General features: G+C 42.8%; 2 protein-coding genes and 1 long non-coding RNA gene across 30 annotated transcripts in view; 1 reads left to right on the forward strand and 2 right to left on the reverse strand.

The window, feature by feature from the left end:
- DEPDC5 (DEP domain containing 5, GATOR1 subcomplex subunit) overlaps positions 1-4,146 on the reverse strand; it is a 104,356-nt gene extending 100,210 nt beyond the window's left edge. For 5 of the 10 annotated variants that reach the window (XM_019754264.3, XM_019754265.3, XM_019754260.3 and 2 more), the window contains exons 1-4: positions 3,924-4,063; positions 3,102-3,225; positions 1,007-1,094; positions 569-615 (exon numbers count right to left, since the gene is read on the reverse strand). In XM_019754264.3, the coding sequence (XP_019609823.3) occupies positions 569-615; positions 1,007-1,094; positions 3,102-3,159 (193 nt within the window). In that variant the 5' untranslated portion in view covers positions 3,160-3,225; positions 3,924-4,063. Of the gene's footprint in view, positions 1-568; positions 616-1,006; positions 1,095-3,101; positions 3,226-3,923 lie in introns of all 10 variants that reach the window. The other 5 variants (XM_074321842.2, XM_074321841.2, XM_019754263.3 and 2 more) reach the window with 4 other exon arrangements.
- Positions 4,147-6,899: 2,753 nt separating this feature from the next.
- The window catches only part of PRR14L (proline rich 14 like), a 47,250-nt gene continuing 34,222 nt past the window's right edge, over positions 6,900-19,927 (forward strand). For 13 of the 19 annotated variants that reach the window (XM_088800911.1, XM_088800915.1, XM_088800918.1 and 10 more), the window contains exon 1: positions 6,931-7,091. Coding sequence is in view for 4 of the 19 variants with exons in the window: in XM_074321509.2 (XP_074177610.1) it covers positions 14,325-14,798 (474 nt within the window). In the remaining 15 variants the exon portion in view is untranslated. Of the gene's footprint in view, positions 7,092-14,272; positions 14,799-19,927 lie in introns of those variants that run through there. The other 6 variants (XM_074321509.2, XM_019754251.3, XM_074321507.2 and 3 more) reach the window with 6 other exon arrangements.
- LOC148757313 (uncharacterized) lies at positions 7,086-8,859 on the reverse strand. Its single transcript, XR_016022371.1, has 3 exons — positions 8,428-8,859; positions 7,693-7,769; positions 7,086-7,450 (listed from the first exon to the last, which is right to left on the reverse strand). It is a non-coding gene; the product is annotated as an uncharacterized LOC148757313 (long non-coding RNA).

Consider the following 19,927-nt stretch of genomic DNA (forward strand, 5'->3'; position numbering starts at 1 on the left):
ATTTTAATTCCTTGATCAACATGGTAAAGTCATTAGAAGGAAAAAGAAAGGATTTGCATCCAGAATAAGTAAGCAGAATCACCACTGGCTCCTCCACTCACTGACTTCAGGCAAGCCAATTCGTCTCACTCAAGAGTTGGTGGGAAGACAAAGAGATTACAAAAAGCTTTCAGGACAGTGCCTTGCATGTGTTGTAATTAACTATCAACATGTTTCTTTCCCAGCCTCATCCAGAGTAGGCACTTAACAAATATTTTGTGCAAAAACATAATATTTAAGAAAGTATGTTTTGCCGACATTATTATTATTATTATTATTACTTTAGTTAAGTTTAAAGCTTCACCTCTTCGGATTAATTTTCCTCCTGACTCTAGTTTCTTCAGTACCAGATGATGACACATGAGATTCTTTGGCAGTTTTGATATCTGCCCATTTTTCTAAGAGGGAGCACAATTTGATAAGAAGAGACATACTGTGCCCTCATTCCCTGAGATTGTGGAGAGAGGTTTCCTGCAGTTTCTGTGACAGTAAAGCATGCGAATCTTGAGAAAAGCAATGGAATTCTTACCTTTCTGTAAATCTTCCTTAAGTGACTTGACCTGCAAGAGCAGAGGGCTGGAAAGAAAAAAAAAAAAAAGCCACTAAGAGATGGGATGCTGTAAGCAGTAACTAATTAGCTTTCTGCACCCCCCACAAGAGGCAGAGAGATCATTCTGGACATATTGTTGTAACCTGCAGTAGGACAATGGAAGAAAAATTCCCTTAGAAACAAAGAAACTCTGCTCTTGTGCTCAAGGAAATGGATAAACGTCCCAGAGTTTTCAGAGTTGTCATCTCAGCTTTAAAAACAGAAAGAATGGACCACTGTTTAAAAGATTATTGGTTTATCAAATCCTAGAGGGCAGAGGGAACATTTTTATCCGAAAGCAAAAAGCTGTCTTGCCATTCAAGCCCCTTAGGCAAAATATCACCCAGTTAATTCCCTTGAGCCTAGTCTGACACTAACCTGTATTCATCGTTGGGATGAGCAATCTCCACAATGTCTCCAAGCTTGATGTGAGGAAAGACTTTGGGGTTCATTACCAGCTCATCATCTGCAAGAAATTCAGCAATCTCAAGCAAGTATGGTCTCACAGTAAGTCCTCATAACCCCATCAGGTTGGTGTACAGCACAATCCCTTATGTTTATCCCAAATTACCCAAAATATTGTCCGATTGTGATTCTCACAACAAATCTTTGGATCTAGCAGAAATGAGGAAATAACCTAGAATATAAAGCAACTTGCCGAAAGGCAGACAGCTAGTAACAGCAAAGCCAGGACTGATTCCTAGTCCAGAGTTCCTTCTACCTAAAGCCCACCATCTCTCATTATGTCACAAAAATCAAGCCAAATGAAATCAAAAATTAAAGTCTGGACTTTGAAGGGCAGCACTTGATCAGGAAAAACTTCAGATATCAGTTCACATTAGGGTCCAATGAGACCCTTAAAGTGTAGAGAGGACATAGTTTCATCTGTTTATTTACCCCTGCTCCTCAATGGGGGTGGAGAACTCTTTCAAATATAACATACTAAGTCAGAACCATACAAATGGAGTGATTTCTATTTTAATTTGGGGGAAAAGACATGGTCTTTAATTATGCTAAAACCATGACAAATAAGTATATCCAGGTTTCAAATACAATCAAAACAAAAATTCAGCCTAGGGAAAAAAAAAAATTCTTTGGTATATTGTTCCCACAGATAGTTTTATGCCAAATCCTCTGTGAAGCCTTCCCCTAATTTCCATAGTCTAAATTAAGCCCCAAGCATGTATTCTGTTCTGCTTCATGTTATCATTTCCTTTTTTGCATGTCTGTCTCATCAAGCTAAAAGTCCCTTAGAGACAAGGGACCCTGTCATATTCATAACCTTTATGTTTGGCACAAGTATGCAGCTAATATTTGTTGGATGTGTTTTCATTCATAGTTCTGGAGACTGGGCACAGCATCTAGCTACCTTTGTCTTGTGCACATGAAAAAGCAGAATTGGATACATTGTATATGTACTTTTTATACTGTATCTTTGTATCCTTCCTTCTGCCAAAAGTTATTTCTGCTGTCTATTCAAGTCTACTCCACAAACGTTTAGGCAGCATCAACTGCATACCAAGTACAGCGTTAACCACAGATTGTACATTTTAGCAGAAATTGTTTTAAATATAGCAATGCCTGGTATATCCTCATACTGGTCATTATAAATGGCTACATTTATTGAGCAGCACTAATGAACCCGGTGCTCTGCTAAACACATACATCATCTAACTTAATCCACACAACACCGTATGATATAAAACTATTGTTTTCACTTTTGGGCAGTCCTTGCTTTTGGAGGAAACGCATACTAAAATACAATTTCAAAAAGACTCGTGTTGTTAATTCCAGTTTCTGAAGCAAGGAAGGTTGTTAGGACAGAAGGGGAAATGATTCATTTACAAAAAGAAAAAAATCACGTTACTATCATCCTATTCTGCACATTTATAGACTCAAGGTGCTAAGAGAAACAGAGAAACTATTTTAAAGGGCTTGAATTTGTAGATACGGTAAACTAGGGGCTTACCCCAAGTCATAGGGAAAGTTAGAGGCAGAGCTGACAGTCATAGGGAAAGATTCTGATTTAGTGCAGGACAGCACACTAAACAGCGATGTCCTGCCCCTTCTCACTACATGGCGCAGCCACATAAAGGTTCATGCTTTGATCGTAACTGCCTTACGCACATCTGCTGTTTCTCACTGAACGTAAGTTTCTTTTCTGCCAAACCAGTGTGCAGACTGGAATTTTATGGAACACATATAGTAAATATATAATTAAGAAATACAAATGAAGGGTAGGTAGTAAATTGACAATATTTATAACGTTCCTTAAAAGTCAGAGTGCAAACGCTTTTAGAAGAGGTTTGTGCTATCCAATAATATTGTCCTCCAGCTACTGTATTATACTTGCTGCTTCACTCAGTTAAGTTGCCTCGATTGTCACATAAAGTCAGTGTCTAGTTTTCAAGGTACTGGACACACCAGAACCTCAGCCAACTTACACAACCCCCAAAGACCGGTCAATACTGACCACTGCCCCCAAAGCCCTTCTTGTGGATGACCAGTTTGTAGACTTTTGTTGTCCTCATCTTGTTCTGTTGTTTCCTTCAGCTGTTCCAAGCTTGGGGGAGAGAAGTCATCTTGTGTCCTTGCCACTGAAACACAAATAAAAAGACTGGAACTCAGACTTTTCCTTGCAACTGCTCTTTGATTCTAGGCTAGTGAAAATACTGGTTTTCTTCAGCTAGGAGGGGGCATCGACCCTTGGATGAAATCACTCCTCCAAGTACAAGGAGTGATGGAGAACAAATAGAACCACAGAATCTGGGGAACTAAGGGGAATTCAGGCCAGGGTCCAGTCTAACCTCCAAGAAGACATTCTCTCTATCGACACCCCTAAAGGGAAAGCTTGTAGTGAATGGGGCACTCATTACCTTGCTTCTGTCTAAACCAATAACACTCAAATAATAAAGAGATGTTAAGAGGTAAGTACACTCATTCTGTAAATGAGGAAAGCGGGGGCCAGAGTACGAGACTTGCCCAAGGTCACTCAGAGACTGAGAGGCATTCCCACTGTTGACGTTTCGCCGTCAATAACCTGAGCAAACAGAGTATAATAAATGGGAGGAAGGCAAGGGTTCATTCCCTGAACCTCCGTCTGTACAAACTCTCAGCGGTTCCTCCCCTCGGAATCTCATTTCACAGCTGAGGTTCCTGAGGCTCAGAGAGATGAAGAATCCTGTCTAACTAAGGTCACACAGCGGGTTGGGGGTGGGGCCAGGACTCGAACCAGAGCCAGGGCCCCCTCCCTCATGTTCCCCAAACCCGGGCCCCGGCTGGCAGCTCCACTCACCCGCAGCTCCGGAGTCCCTTCCCGCTTCAGGCCGGGGCCCCGAGGGCCGGACCCTCGCTGGGTCCCCCGCGCCTCCTCTGGACGCCCTGCCTACGCCCCCACAGCTTGTACTGCTTTGGTGCCGGAGCTCCAGGCGCCGACCAGCCAGCCCCAACCAAGGAGCGCTCACCTGAGAACCCGCGCGGCTCCAGTGGCTCCGCCCCGGGGCCCCGCCCCTTTCCCGCCCACCCGCCCCGGGCCTCTCTGGCCCGGCCTCCGCCTCCTCTCGGTGTCCGCGCCACTTCCCCATCCGGGGCTTGTGCCGGGGGTGGGGCGTCGCGTGCGGCCTCGAGTCTGGCTGCCCCCAGTTTCCTGCTTGCTGGCCAGACGATCGCCTACCCTAGATAGGAAGTTGGTTTCCTCCTAGACTTTCCTAAATAGATCCGGGCCCGTTTCCAATGTAATGATCTGCGAACAAGGCAAACTCGGGCGAGTCTCCCCGGATCTATGAAGAGAATGTTGTGGACTCTAGTCTGGCTTCACAGGACGACTGAGAGGCACAAAGTAGAGTTTCTGGGAGAACGTTTTTTGGAAAGAGCTGAGCACGTGAAACTTAGTGCGATGGCCCCTGCCGGAAAGTATCCATTTTGGGGGGGGCTTTTCAAATCGTTACAGCCCCCAAATGACGTTCAACGCCTCCCTGGTTATAATAGGTTATAGTTTCTACAGGCATCCTTATGTAATTCTCACATTCCCTATTAAGGTGGCACTTCCATATTGTATTTCACACACTGGGAAACAGGCTGGGGAAAGGTTTGGATCCTCACCCGGTCAGGTCCAACTTGGTTCCGAAATCTAAGCATTTAAACAGCATCCTCATGTTACTCCCAAGGGCTCAATCTAAGCCCCAATCCATCAGGACATTTTTGGGACATTTTTCTCGAGAAAAATCAGCTGTGTGGGCTGTGCCTGAAGCTGGCCAAAGTCTCCTGACAAGTTGCCAGCTCCATGTAATTAACCTATGGTTTGCGGATATTTTCTGAAAGTTGAAAGATAAAAACATTGGGGTGGCTGGTTAGCTCAGTTGGCTAGAGCCTGGTGCTAATAACACCAAGGTTGCCAATTCGATCCCCATATAGGCCACTGTGAGCTGAGTCCTCCTAAAAGAAAAAATAAAATAAATTTTTTAAATTAAAAAAAAGATAAAAACATCGCATACCACAAAGAGATTTGGGAGTGGGTGAAGGGAGACCCTGTGGCAAGACAACGAGGAGCTTTTTGAAACATCCATGTTTACTTTAGGATTTAGAAATTAAGTAATTGTAATTTTTATGTTAAAGGGAAACATATAATCAAACAGACTTAAACAGTTGCAAAATTTTTAAGAGGTAAAATGTTAAATGTAAAAGACTTTATATGTTGCCAATTCAGGGGCACACCCAGATCCCCAGGCTGTCTTCCAACCTTAGCAGCAGTGGCTGGTGGGAAATTCTTCCATCTCAGAGGGAGCTAATGGGTTTCTCTCTCCCCCACCCTCAGGGAAATTTGATTCTTTCTCTTGAGTGATGTCCATAATTGGTATTATAGCTTAGAAATACAAATATTTCACTTTTTAATTTGGCCAAAACGTTTGTAACACTTTGGCAAATTTTGAGATTTTTAAAATTTGTCTAAAGCTGATTAAGGTTGGGGGAAGCTGGAGCTCACAGACAGGGGATCCAACAGCCTTGGTTCTACAACCACTGTATTACAACCATCTGCAGTATGTGCTAAAAAACTCAGTGAGCAAGGTAAATATTTATTTAATGCAGTATTTTAAAATTAAAATTAATACAAAAATCCATGATGTACAAAATAATCACATTTTTAAATAAAGACAAGATCAGTAATGGTGCTGTGCAGAGTCATGTTAGAGCCTGGGGCATAAGGACAAACCAGTAATACTGGGTTTCTCGGATTCTCTTCTATAGGCAAACAGTTGCCTGAGAAAGTACTTAAGGACGTGGATACTATAAAAGTCGAAATGTTTTAAAGTGAATTTCTAATTAATTCTTCTCAACAGCATCTGTAGTAGCCTATATATGATATATATATATATATATATATATATATATATATATATGCAAAATATGGACTCACAGGCTATAAACAGTAGGGTTGGCATTTGGGTTTGTCTATCTCCAGTCCTAACTAAAGGTGGGAAAATCATTATCTCAGCCACAATGGTCCACATGTTGACTGGCTCAAAGATATCTTGATCAGACAAAAGAGACTTAAAGTCTCCCGGAAACCTCCAAACTTTTAGCTCCTCTAAGGTCCATCAGATTTCTATTTTTAAAAGAAAGCTGTGTGAAAAAAGAAAGCTGTGTGATTTGGGGCAAGTCAATTGCATTCCCTGGACCTCCTCAATTCCCTCTTGGATAAACATTCTCTTCCTTCAAATGTCTAGGGAGTGTCTACTTGTACAGGGCTCTGCTAGGTGCTGAGCAATGAATGATGAACAAAACGCAAGGGTGGGAATGGACAGACAGTGAACGAATCACTGAAGAGATAAAACATGGCCATTTCAGCTAGTGTTAAAGCTATGAATAAGTTAAAACAAGTGGCCTTAAAGGACAGGAAACGGGGTGCCATTTAGATTTAGTGGTCAGTGGGATTAGAAGGAGCAGGGGAGTGGTATGACCTAAAACATTGATTCCAATTATAACGATCTCTTGGGCTGCCATGTGGAAGGCGGGAGGTCTCTAGAGTTGCAGCCGTCCAGGTCAGAGAAATGGTGGACTTGACCCGAGTGTTGGCAGTGGAGACAGACAGTGGGCCCTGGGGCTCACTCAGCAGGAGCAGGGTCAAAAGGTGTGTTCCACTTTAAGAGTCCGGGCCGCAGGGGCAGGGCAGAAGGCGACCGGGACTAGCCAAGGGCGGGAGGCGCGACGCTGGAAGAGCCTTTCCTGGCAGTGCGCGCGCGCCGTGCGGGGGCGGGCCTTGGGCGAGCCCGCATGGCTGGCTCGGGCCCCGGATGAGGAAGTACGAGGCGTGGGGGGAGAACCATAGAGACGAAGAGGCGGCTGTGGCCGGAGCGCCCCTGGGCTCGCTTAGCTCCACAGGCTCAGGTAGACTTCGCGGCGGCGGGGTTGCGGCTGCAGAGGCAAGGCTGGCGGGGCGAGCGAGTGCCGCGGAGCAGGCCTCAGGGTAAGAGGCCGAGGGCGGGAAAGCTTCGGGCGTAGCCGCCCCGCCCCACTCCACCCTAAGGGGACCATTCTCCCGGAGGTACAGGTTGAGGGAGAACCCGGCCCCCCGCCCTCTCGGGGTGCCGACGGGAACCGAGGCTGTGCAGCGGGTGGCGGAACGACCCGGGGAAAGGAAGGAGACCAGGCCCCGCGTCGCGAGGGAGAAACGGCTTCTCCGAGTCCTGGTTCGGACGGGGGAGAGAGACTCTAACCTCGTTACGGCGGGGGTCCCCCAACTTCTCCGGTAGGGCGACGCCCCTTGTCGTGGGCGTACGCGCTTATCCGGCTCCAGGGCGTTTATCAGCGGAGCGAGCCCGGCTCCTGGGGTGCGATAGGACGATTCAGAACTTATTTTAAGGAGGGATAAGCGATAACCCCCCAACAAGACCTTTCCCCCCTATTTGGTCATCGCCCGCCCCCACAAGTGAAGAGCGAGACTCAACTCGCTTAAAAGTGACAGTGGGATCGTCCTTCACTGTGGAAGGTAGAAGACTTTTCTTTCTCCCCTTTATTTTTCACCTTTACCCCGAGATACAGAGAGGCAGACCCTGAATTTACTTTACCCCTCGCCCAGTCAGGTCCACAGAGGGAGCCTCGTTTGTCGTCCCCAAGCCTCCTGGTGTGCAGTGAGCTCGTTTCCCTTGAACAATTAAGAGCATGGCGTTTGGAGTGGGATCGTTGCAAGCCTAGGTCTCCCGTTTCCTATCTTTGTGACCTTGACTAATTGTTTAACCTTTCTCACTCTCAGTTAGCCCATCTCTAATTTGGGTCCTCTCTTCATACAATTGTCATAAGGGCTAAAGAAGCATTTGCGTTGCTGCTAGTACTGTTACTTAATTTGTGTTTAAAAGGAAACCAATATCTTCGACAGGGAAACAGATTTTTCCACGCGGTGTCTTCCTAGCCACCCCACCCCCAGCCCCCCCTATCGCAAGTATTCGACCCATCCTTTCTCACAAGAAAGGAGACTTCTCCCCTGGGGCGGAAAAAGAGGCACTAATCCTTTTAGATCCTACCGTACTACTCCAATTAACAAAGAGGGCCTCAATTAGAATAATCAGGAAAATAGACTTTGTTTTTGGAAAAAGGTCTGTAGTCCAGGAGTTAGGGAGACCTGATACCTGAAGCCAGCCTTTTCTTTGTTCACAGAAGCTATCATTTCTTCCTCACTGATTAGAGATGTCCTATCCCACTCTCCCTACTTGATAATAGTGGTGGAAAAGCTTCCTTCTAGCTACACACCCCTCCCCCATAGAGGGAGATTCCAACTTGCTTTCCCAAGAAAAATAAGACTATACCTTTGAGAGGAAGACTCTTTCCTGCTATATATATTTAGAGAGGCACAGATGGCTTCTTTTCTCCTCTTCCTTTGAAAAAGAAATTAAAATCCTTTATGCAGAGAGTCTGTCAGTAGAAATCAGGAGCGTTTTCACTCCCCATGTGGAGACAGGGATCCTTTTTCTGCATGTTAATAAAGGGAGGAAAAGGGAAACAGTGTTTGATGCTTTTGAGATTTCCTGCGCGCTCCATGTTGAAGAGCTGGGCTTCCCTGCCCCACTTTCAGTTTGTCTAGAGATCTTGTTAAAAGATTCTTCTCTCTGTCCCCTCAAGAAGAGGCCCCTTCTCCGAATTCCCTCATGGAGGGATTGGCTACAGTGTCCGAATCTTTGGAAAAGAAAGCCCCTTTCTCAAAGTGAAAGGAGTGTTGTGAACTTCTGAGGGCTGATCATTATTGTGAGTATTGTCCCTTGAAACGAGTGTGGCAGCGCCCGGCATTATTAACTGTTCTTCTTTTCGTTAAGAGCAGCCCCTTTGCATTAGAATGAAAAGGAGGAGAGACCTTCACACTCGGGATTATGGGGGCACATGGTTTTCTGTTCTGCTGTTTTCTTTGTTTGATTTTTCCCCCCTCTTTTTTTGCTTAGTGCTATGAACTTTGTACCCCCCAGAACTTTTGTTTCGGGGAGTGTTTGAACAACTAAAGTAAAAATTGCTGCTGTGTCAGGTTTTTAATATTACAAAATGTATTCTAATGAGATTGAGAGCTGCAATGTTAAATCTTTCACTGGTAGGTTTTTTTCCCTTCCCTTTTGTTATTTGGTGGGATAGGAATTAGCACTGCCTATTTGCCTGCAGACGCATTAAAGAAAAGCTTTCTATCTTTTTTGTATATATTCTTAAATTACCTCTGTTTGCCCTTAAGTACTTGCAGTGAGGATTAGTCAGAACTCTGTACCACCATTGTTGGTGTCTATGGGTGTGCTGAAAGAAAGTGAAATAGAAAAGTTTTACCTCGAGTCATAGGATTTTTATGGGTGGCAGGACCTTTGAGATTATTCTGTTTAACTTGTTGATTTTACATGTGAAAAACAAGTGACACACTGCAGGCCATGCAGCTGTAAGTGCACGGCAGCATAGAGACCCCCACCCCCACCCCCCAAACCCCCCCGCGGAGACCAGCATCTATCTAGACTGCTCCCAGCACTGCTTGTGCATTTCAAACACAAAGATCTGGGGATGATTGTTTTCATTTCAAAACCATTTCTTTTATTGGAAGAATTGTACTGCATACTCCCTGTAAATGCTAGTCATTTTTTTCTTTTGGGAAAAAAATGTCAATTCTCTAAACAGTCTGATTCTTATTTGCGTTATGGTAAAGATGACAAGCTAATAGCAGCTGGCAAGAGTTGGTCGTGACTCTGGGTTATTTTTTGCTTATATCTCAAACTAGATGATTATCTGGTGTCCTCACCCAATAGGTCATTCGTAAGGATTGAACACAAAATCCCTGTCTACATTTTAGAAGCTTGTGTTACTCTTTTCTTTTATGTGAAGTTTATTTAACATATTAATGTAAAAACTTTTATAGTTGAGGCAGAGAGCGTACATTTGGGAAAATACTGATAAAAGAAAGGGATATACAGTTTTTTTTTATTGCTACGTATTTGGATTTTGTGAAATAATGTTCACAAATGTTTTTGACAGGTAATATTGTAAAAAAAGAAAAAAGGACAATATACCGGTCATTGATGAGCCCATCACGCAGGATAACACTGTTAATACTTGTATTCTTTCAAACATTTTCCTATATGCATATTTAGTTTTGACAAAATTAGAGTCCTGATGTTTATGTAGTTAGCTAAAATATCAGGCAGCTTTCTATGTAAATATGTATTTCTGCACCATTTCTAATTGCTCCATTGTATTCAGAGATTTAGTTTTAAAGAACTTGGGTGGTAAAATTCTGTTCTGTTTCTGCAGTTGTGTGGTATTACCAGTATCTTGATAGATGGCAAAAAATGAGGGAACAATTTAATGGTGCAAGCTAGTGAGCTGAGAGTAATTTTAAACTGCTGCTCTAGGCTTACATCTAAGTACCACTCCATCACTGAAGGTTCCAGCCAAGGCACTCAGCTGTTCTTGGTGACTCAATGCAGATGCTGCTGAGAAACTCGAGGACCCAGAATTGGGCTAGGAGGAAAAGGAGGGTGTGTCTGTTTTGACAGCCAATGTGGCTAGTTTTTTTGCAGGTTGAAATTTCTTAGAATTATGTCTCTACCAAACAAGAGTATCAAGCGATGTTGGTAGCTTTGTGGTATAGTTGGCTTTTGTAAATTGGAAGTTATCTTTTGGTGACCAAAACATTTAAAATTCTGTTTCTACCAATACCAGTTTACAGTGTATCTGGAGGTATAGGAAAGATAAAGGCACTGTTTTCCCTGAGGAATATTTTGAGCCATTTTATATGATTATCGATTTTACCTCTTTGCGTTAAAGATCTGTTTAGTAAATGTATTTTTGCCTGAGTTTGTGTTCAGAAGAAAATCTTGAATTAGGACCACGGGGCTGGAATGGAGTGGGATTTGTTAGAAACACTGCTGGAGTTGAGTCCTGGGCTACCAAATGCTAATTGAAAGGCAAGTGGAAGGTCAGGTATAGTTATGTTGGGGATTCAAGTTGGAGCTCTAGGATAATGGGGATGCCATTACTCAGAGAGGCAATAGGATCAAAAATAAGTATATAAGTGTCCTGAGGGCATCTTATTCCTTCAGAAACATGTTTTTCGTAGCTATTTGCAGGGAGTAAGGCTCAATTATTCATTGGGTTGGATGGGTTCTATTTTAAACATGTTAGGTTTTTGGGAGTGCCATCCTTGTAAGTAAAACAGGTCAGGAACTTGAGAAAAGATTGGGGCAAAGATTTTTTTTTTCTTTCTTTTAAAGTAAAATGAATTTTAGTAAGATATAATTCATATACTATACAATTCACCAACTTGAATTATACAGCTCAGGGTTTTTAGCATAGTCACAGAACTGTGCCGCCATCACTACAATCAGTTTTAGAACATTTTTATCATCTCCTCAAAGAAACTGTCCGTTAGCAGCCGCTCCCTAGTTCTCGAACTCTCCCAGCACTAAGCAACCGCTAATCCGCTTTCTGACTCTAGATTTACCTGCTCTGGACATTTCATATAAATGGAATCTTGCGATATGTGGTCTTTTGTGACTGGTTTATTTTACTTACCGTAATGTTTTCAAGGTTCATCCGTGCTGTATCAGGAATCAGTACTTCTGATTTCTTTTTAGAGTTGAGTATTATTCCATTGTCTGGATAGACCACATTTTCTCCAGTCATTAGTTGATAGACATTTGAGTTGTTTCCACTTTTTGTGCTTCTGTGAACATTTGTGTACAAGTTTTTGTGTGGACACATGGGCTTTTTGCGTGCAACCCTTCGAGTGGACTTGCTGGGTCGTGTGGTCACCCCATGCTTAAAGGAACAGTTTTGGCAGAGAAGTCATGGCAGAGAAGCTGCAAGAAAAGGTGAGGTCATCAAAAAAGTGAAGCCTAAAAAGGGAGGCGTCTCAAGGATTAAACTTTTGAGAACACTCGCACTTTGGTGGCACGCAGGGAGAAGAGCTCTTGAGTATAAGCTGGTGGACAGACCCAGGGAGCTGATCTCCACCAGCAAACCTGCCTTTTCCCAGTATCCTTTACAGCACTGTTCTGGTCTGTGTGTGGCATGCCAGCCAAAAACTGGGTTGTGTCTGTTGTTGGGAAAGGGAAACTGAACCACATTAAAATTGAGCGCTTCTACCTATGGAGGGAGGGGGCGTCATCAAATAGCAGTTCCACTTTATCTCTAGTAACCCCCATGCACATGCGCGCACCCACAAAATGGCCAAAATCTAACGTGCCCCCAGAAATATCAAAGACCTGGAGGAGAAAAGAGAAGACTGTAGTTCCAAAAAGGATGCATTTCTCTCAGCACTGTTTATGAGTCTCGTTTGAGTCTCATCGTACTCCTGTGCACAGCAGTTTTTCTCCTTGCTTTTTCTCTTCTTTTTTTGGGGGGGATTCAAGTTTTTTCATCAGCCCTCCTGTTACCTAAACTTTACGAACCAGCAGCCTGATTTCCTGTAATTCCTAGTGTTTAAGTAAGTAGTGTAGCATTATATCCTTTTATGTTTGAGAAGGGTTCCTTAAAAACTAGGGACGCCCAGTGGATGAAAGCGTAGGAACACGAGTAAACCATCCACTGCAAGTTGGAAAACCAAGATAAAGGCAGAATGGTCCAGAACGAGAGGACCTGTCATCTGCCCTTCCTCAGCTCCCAGCTTCGGTCCAAATAGCACAGGTCAGAGGATGGGACCTTCTGTGCAAGAAGGAACAATTGTCAACCCCGGAATATTCAAAGAGCGGGTACTTCTTCACTTGGAGGCAGAGCGTGTGCCGTTGTGTGAGCAACGTCTGTGGCCTACCCCAGAAAATCAAGGTAGGAATAGAGACAGGGACGACCAAGGAAACAGGTGTGAAGATTTACACAGTGTTGGAGAGTCCCTCCTGCTCAGAAATCTCATTGTTGGCAGTGAAAACAAGGTGAGACAGCTCAACAATCCGAACAGTTCCCCAGCCAGTGCTGGGCCTTGCTCGTATGTGATATGTTTAGTTGGGGAAAAGACGGATGTTAGGAAGGGTAGGAGTAGACATCGGATGGCTTTCTGAAACATCCTTCCCTGTGTGCATTTTGGCCAAAGGGATTTGCCATCAATACCTCCAATAAATCCTTGTTATGAACTCTGAGTTGCCAAATAGTTCTCATCTTTTCTGTCCTTGTTTAGGGTTAGGGAAAGCATCAAGAATGAAAGCATGTAATAGTAGTATCTTACTTGGCTAACCAATTTTTGCCTTTGTCAGGTCAAAGTGGTTTTGTGGGAACTGCACACGTTGATAGACTACAATGGAAAAGTTACCTGCCGGGAAAACCTGGTTCCGAAGTGTATCAACCATTCCCTAGGGCGTGTGTGTGTTTTGACTACTTTAATAATATAGTATTATGAACTCCTTAGGTATAAATATTTCAGCAAATAACCTGTGTTTCCATCACCCAATGCAAGAAATTGAACGTTCCCATTTCAAACGAAGTCCCCCGGATAGCCCCCTCCTTCCTCTTAGATAAGCATGTCATATTTTAGGCAGGTCGCTTTTAACCTCTTCAGGTGTGATTTTAGGTCTATAATGGGAAGATGATAGCTGCCCTACTTAGCTCACAGGGTTGTGAGAATCAAATGAGTGGTCTGTGAAGGCACTTGGAAAATGCAAAGATGCTAAATAAAAGGAAATATTCTGCTAAAGCGTGTCTGTGCCAGCCTGGGTAGATACAGCTCAAGTATTTGGTGAGCAGCGAAGGAATGGAATTCATTTTCTCTATATCGTCTTTCAAAGAGTATTCGTAATGAAGAAAAGCCAGTGAATCAAATTCTTCAGAGTCCCTAAGTATACGTTCATTCAGGAAATATTTACTGAGTACCTACTATGTGTCAAGTACTTATTCCAGGCAGTGAACAAAACGAGCAGGGTTAACGCGTTAAAAACAAGTAGGAAACTGTCTTTATCTTCTAATTTACGTTAGGTCTATCCTTGGATGCTTAGACATGTCTTATTTTCATCTGCATTTGCTAACCCTCCAGATTTTAACTGAATTGTTCATAAGGCAGTGTATGAAGGAGAATTTTCTGGTGCCAGGTAATACTGGCATTTGAGGTAGAATTTATTGTTTTTATTTTAGCCAGCTTGAGCTGAGACAGCTTTCTTCTACCCTGCAAGGTTTTAAACTTTTATCCCTTCCTTTGATTTGTGTCAGGGTGAACCATTTGATGTAAAAGACTTGACTCCATAATCTGCAGTCTGCCCTAATGCTGTCATCCGGAGTAGAGACTCAGCCAGTTCCACTTGATTCCTCCATGTCTGCCGTGGTACAGGAATTATACTCTGAACTCCCAGTAAGTGTCTCCAAAGAGCTTCATGCTGACCCTGTGCCAAGTGTGATTCCAGATGTAAAACCTGGAGCCTCAAGCTCTCTTGTAAGTCAGAGTAGGGCAGTGCCCTTGGAGCTGCAGAGGACTCATGCGGAAAGTTGTTGCGAAGAAACCTCTGAGACCTCGGATCATGGGGGTGAGCCTGGGCGGTGTGGGCTGGTGGACTCCACAGCAGGCAGTTCTGTGGCTTCTGGGATCTTGGATAGGGAAGAGAAAACCAAGAGCATGGAGCTAAAGGTCTTCAGAGATCGAGGGAACCAGGTGGAAATTGTAAGAGACCTCTGTGAGGGAGCAAAGGAAGACCCGCGTCAACATTCCACAGCAGCTGAAGCAAAGATCAGCCCAAGTCAGGTAAGAAATGAGATCTTGATTTAGATGAGTTGAGTGTGAATGACAGCTTTCCAGAGTAACATGTCACATGGTAAAGTACAGATGCTAACAGGTAGCTTATGATTTATTCTTGAAGCACTTCCAAAATGTTGATTTTGATGTTAACTTTCTTTTGATGATTTAAAACATTTGTATCACATCAGACACTTGGAAAAGTGCTTATCTAATGAAAAAGTGCCACTTTTCTGAAGTAGCTATTGTATATGAAATGTTGAGGCTCTTTGTGATAGTCACGTGGTATTTCTGCATCTGATGTTAAGAAATGATGTGTATTTTTTCCTTATGTTTTGGTAGTATCATGGTCAGTGGTAGTATGATGGAGTGAGATGTCACAGAGATAGAGATCTTTGAGGGAAGCTATTGATCCAGGTAGGGCTTCAGAGGACGGATACCTTAAAGGGAGCTCTATATTTTTGAAGTAAGTCCTTAGCTTTGCAGGTCCAGAAACTTGACTTTGGTTTTTCAGTACATCAGAGATAATATAATGTCTCCAAGGGACAGACCCATGCTGACCCACTTCATAAGAGGCTGAAGTATAAATCAGAAAGCCAGTTCTTTAATTAGTACACAGTGAAAAGTGGAATCATTACCTGGGAAACCAAATCTCATCTCTCATTATGGGTCTGAACTTAAGAGTAAGAGGGATTAGTTAGGTGAGACTAATGGTTAGTGAGCTGTGATGGACCCCCAAGTCCTATCGGAATATACCTGCCAAGTGGACTAGGAAACTTACTTTCTCTCCTGGATGGTGCCTTAGACCAGGAGTTAACAAACTTTTTCTGTAAAGGGCTATATAGTAAGTACATATTGTGGGCTTTGCAGGATACTTGGTCTCTGTCAAAGCTACTCAGCTCTGCCATTGCAGAACTGTAAAGTGAAAGCAAGCATAGATGATATGTAAACAAATGAGTGTGACTATACAAACAAAACTTTATTTGTAAGCATAGGTGCTGGCCCACAGACTGGTTTGCTAATCCTTCCTCTAGACCCATTAATAAATTCATATTCTCTGGGCTTCTGGAGCTAGGCTTCATTCTCCACCTGATAAATACATCATTTCTTTACACAGGTTACAGGGCAATTTATTATTGTTAGTAGGCTGCATGTATTGCCCATAAGTAGGAATGATAAAACATTAAGTAACAGTGGAACGTGATAATCCGATTTTATGCTGCGATGACCTACCCTTAAAAATATAAAATATAGTTAAATGAATGAGGTAACAGATTCAGGATCTAAAAGTTTCTTACTTCTTGATATGATGGGTTGAGTCTAACGAGATGAGTTCCTTAATGTAAATATTCAGTGTGAAGTTATGCATATATAAATTATGGAGTATAATAATGAACACAACATATATACATCTGTGCATTTATGTACACACTCACATGTGTATACATACCACCCAACCTAAGAACTAGAAGATTACTGTTTTCTGTTCCTTTTTTGAAATCATCCCTTTTTCCCCAACTCCATCAGAAGTGAATATTATTCTGATTTGTATAAAGCAAAATGAAATTTAATTGATATAAATGTACGATTTTATACTTGGTTCCATAATTTGAACTCCAAAATTGAAAAGAAAAAAAAAGGCAGTAGTTATGGAGAAACAGAAGACCTACAGGTTTCAGCTGGTCAATTAGAATTAACTTTGTGGTGTGGCTGCCAAGAAAAGCCCATTTGCTCTTAACATACAGTAACAGGAATGTGTTTCCTGGACTGAGGGATGGTTGTCCTCTGTTGTGTTCTGGTTAGCGTATAGCTAGAATATTCTCACAGTCCGCTCTCCTCCCAGCACTCAGACAAGGTCAAGATGCCCCAGAGTTGCGGGAAGGGGGTGGGGGTTGTAGTCAGAGGGGAAGCAAGGAATGTGTCAGTGTTGGGGTTCCTGGCCAAAGTGGATCCTGTCCCCTGCTGCCCACACTGAGCATTGTGTCGTGTGGAAGGAGTATAGAAAACCAGGAATGTATTCATGGATAAGAATTCACACTAGTAATACAACTGAAAATACACCACTGGAGGCCAAGTTGCTGGGTATGTCTTCCTATGAAAGAGAAGACTGGAGAAGTGAGAGAAGCCTTTAAGAATTTGGGGAGCTATCAAGCAGAAGTGCTTCTGTTGGGCACCGTTAGGCTTAGTGGAACACATGGCAGTGATAGCTCCCAATCAGTCTCAGGTCACAGGACCCTTTGGAAATCTGAATGAATGCTACGGACCTCTCAGAAAAGCAGACACCATTTCAGGAGGTTTGCAAAGCCCAGACATCCTGGGAACCTCCAAATAAGGCCTCTCCTAGATTGGCAAAACACCACAACATGGTCAAAAGACAACTGACAAATTGGGAGAACATACTTGCAACATACATCACAGATAAAGGGCTTATATCTCTAATGTATAAAGAACTTCATTGAGGAATGAAAAACCCAATAGAAAATTGGAGGAAAGACATTGATAATTCAGTGTGTGTGTGTGTGTGTGTGTGTGTGTGTGTGTGTGTGTGTGTGTGTGAGAAACTCATGAAGAGATGGTCAGCCCCACTCAGAACTAGAGATGCACATTTAAACAACACGTGATACCACTTTTTCCCTGAGAATGGTGAAAATGGAAACTTACAACATATTGGGTTGGCAAGGCTGTGAGGAAAAAGGTGTTCTCACACATTGCTGGTGGGAATGCGTACTGATAGCTTTCGGAAGAGGACTTTGGCTGCCCCTAACAAAACTGTACGTGCCCTGGCCTGTTGACCCAGCGCTCTCATTTCTAGGTGTCTACCCTAAAAATACACCACCTCCAGCAATGTAAAAGTACATATGCACAAGGTTATTCTTTGAAGCATTATTTATTGTCAAATATTAGAAAGAACCTAAGTGTCCACATATAGGAGAGATGTTGAATAAACTTAAGGTATATAAACATGCATACATGGAGGACTGTGCAGCACTAGTAAAGAATGAAGGGCTCCGTGTACCACCTCAGTCAGAGGTGGAGTAATTTCCAGGTGTGTCAGAGGTCCGCAAACCACCTCTAGTTTTGGTGATTCACTAGAACTCACAGGATTCAGTATATGGTCATATTCACAGCTAAGATTAACCACATTTAAAGGAGAGAGGGGTAGAGGCAAAGTCTAGAGGAAATCGGTCACAGGCTTCCAAGAGTCCTCTACCCAGTGAAGTCACACACACTTAAATTCCGCTGGGCACCATTGTGACAGCACATGGGACGTGGTGTCTACTGTGGAAGCTTGTTAGAGCCCAGGGATTTTCCTGGGGGCTGGTCACGTGGGCATCCTCCAGACAGCACATACCAAAATTCCAGACTTTCTGGAAGAAAGCAAGGGTTTATTATAAACCATATTGTTGTATAAGTGCAGTAAACTACTCCTCATATAGGGAATGGTGGAAACTCGAAATCTAAATTCCCAGTTGCTAGCAAGGCTACCCTTGCAAACAAGCGTTTCTAAGGATAACAGCCAGGCCTGCTATGGTAACTCTTTTCTGCAAATTAGGATATACTGTTAAGTGAAAGACCAAAGTATAAACTGATATCTGTGGTATCCTCCCTTTCATGGAAGAAAGAAGGGAAAATAAGCAAGTATATAAGTATCTGCTTATTTGTATAAAACACACACGTACACACCGGAAGGATGAACCAGAAACAAATGGGTTTGGTTACCTACAGGGAGCAGGCGGATGCAGGGTGAAAAGAATATGGGAATGGGATGGGAGGGACAGGACGACGGGACACTCTGAGTTCACCTTTTTGTGTGTAGTTCTGACTTTATGCTGGAAAAGTAAACAGAAGACCGGTATGTTATGGGAACCCAGAATCGGATACAAGCTAACAAATGACTGTTACAAATAAATGATGAGACCGCACTGAGGGGTGGGGACGGAGAAGAACAAGAACAGTAACCCAAGTAACTTCGGGGAAACAGTATTTTGACTATGTACTCTAAGACTAAATTCAAAAAAAGAACCAAACAGTTTAGTGAATTTGTTTTTCACAGGGGTGTGGCTTAGCAATTCCTAAACTACTTTATGTGTATTCTAGGATCGAATGAAATATGTAACTATTGTGGATAATGAGACCCAGGTTTTCACTGATAAAGAAATTACAAATGGTGGAATGGGCGCTAGAATGAACCCTGTGGTGTGGAATTGGAATTGGAGTTAATGGTATAAACTAAGCTTTTTAATATATGCAGGTAGATATAGAAATGTACGTGTGGGGGGATGTGAGGTAAGACCTAGAAGCAGTGACACCTCATAGCAGTGAGCACACCTGGCACCCAGATCCTGGATTCTAAATAACATCTTCAAGCAAAGGTACTGAGACTCTGGAGAAATGCTGTTCCAGGGCCGGCACAGAGAAATACAAAATAAACTTGGAACGATTTGTGGTGAATGGTCAGAAAATTATGGGGACATATCAAAAGAACATAGGAGCCAATTTAAAGGGACTCCTGGTGGCCAAGACTGGGATGATTAGAGTATAAATAGATAGTAATGAATTATATTCCATAGAGTAAAACAAATATGAGCCCGTGCTGATATAAAATACTTGAATAAATAACTTGAAAAAAGAAAACTCTTAAAGAATTCCAATTAATAAATGTAGAAGGAATGAGGGAAATAAAAAGTCATCCTTTGGCAACCATCACAGCAATAATCCATCTCCAGCAAGAATCATCAATAGATGTTAAAACTAGTGGCTACAAGTTTGAATGAGAAACAAATATTTACATAGTCTCAAAGTATCTCCTCAGAAGATACCCGGGGCGCTAAAAAAATGTTTACAAGTAGACACTTTGGTCAGCGTTGCTCAAGCAGTGGGTCTCCTAATCAGAAGCGTCTGGATGCTGACGGTAACCACTTTGAGCACCTCTTGTAATTGCAGAAGTCAAACATGACTTGTATTCATCTTTTGTTATCGGTATATATTGAGTATTACAATTTTCATAGTTTTTCCCTTTCTTAAAATGTGTATACATATTTTTGGCACCCTCTGTATTTAATAATTAAAAAGGTTTCACAGCAGAGAAACCTGACAGACCCCACCTGAAGCAGGAAAGGAAAGCTCACCTCCCCGGG

The sequence above is a fragment of the Rhinolophus sinicus genome, chromosome 9 (assembly GCF_057876585.1).
Source record: "Rhinolophus sinicus isolate RSI-liver-muscle chromosome 9, RSI-T2T, whole genome shotgun sequence".
NCBI lineage: Eukaryota > Metazoa > Chordata > Mammalia > Chiroptera > Rhinolophidae > Rhinolophus > Rhinolophus sinicus.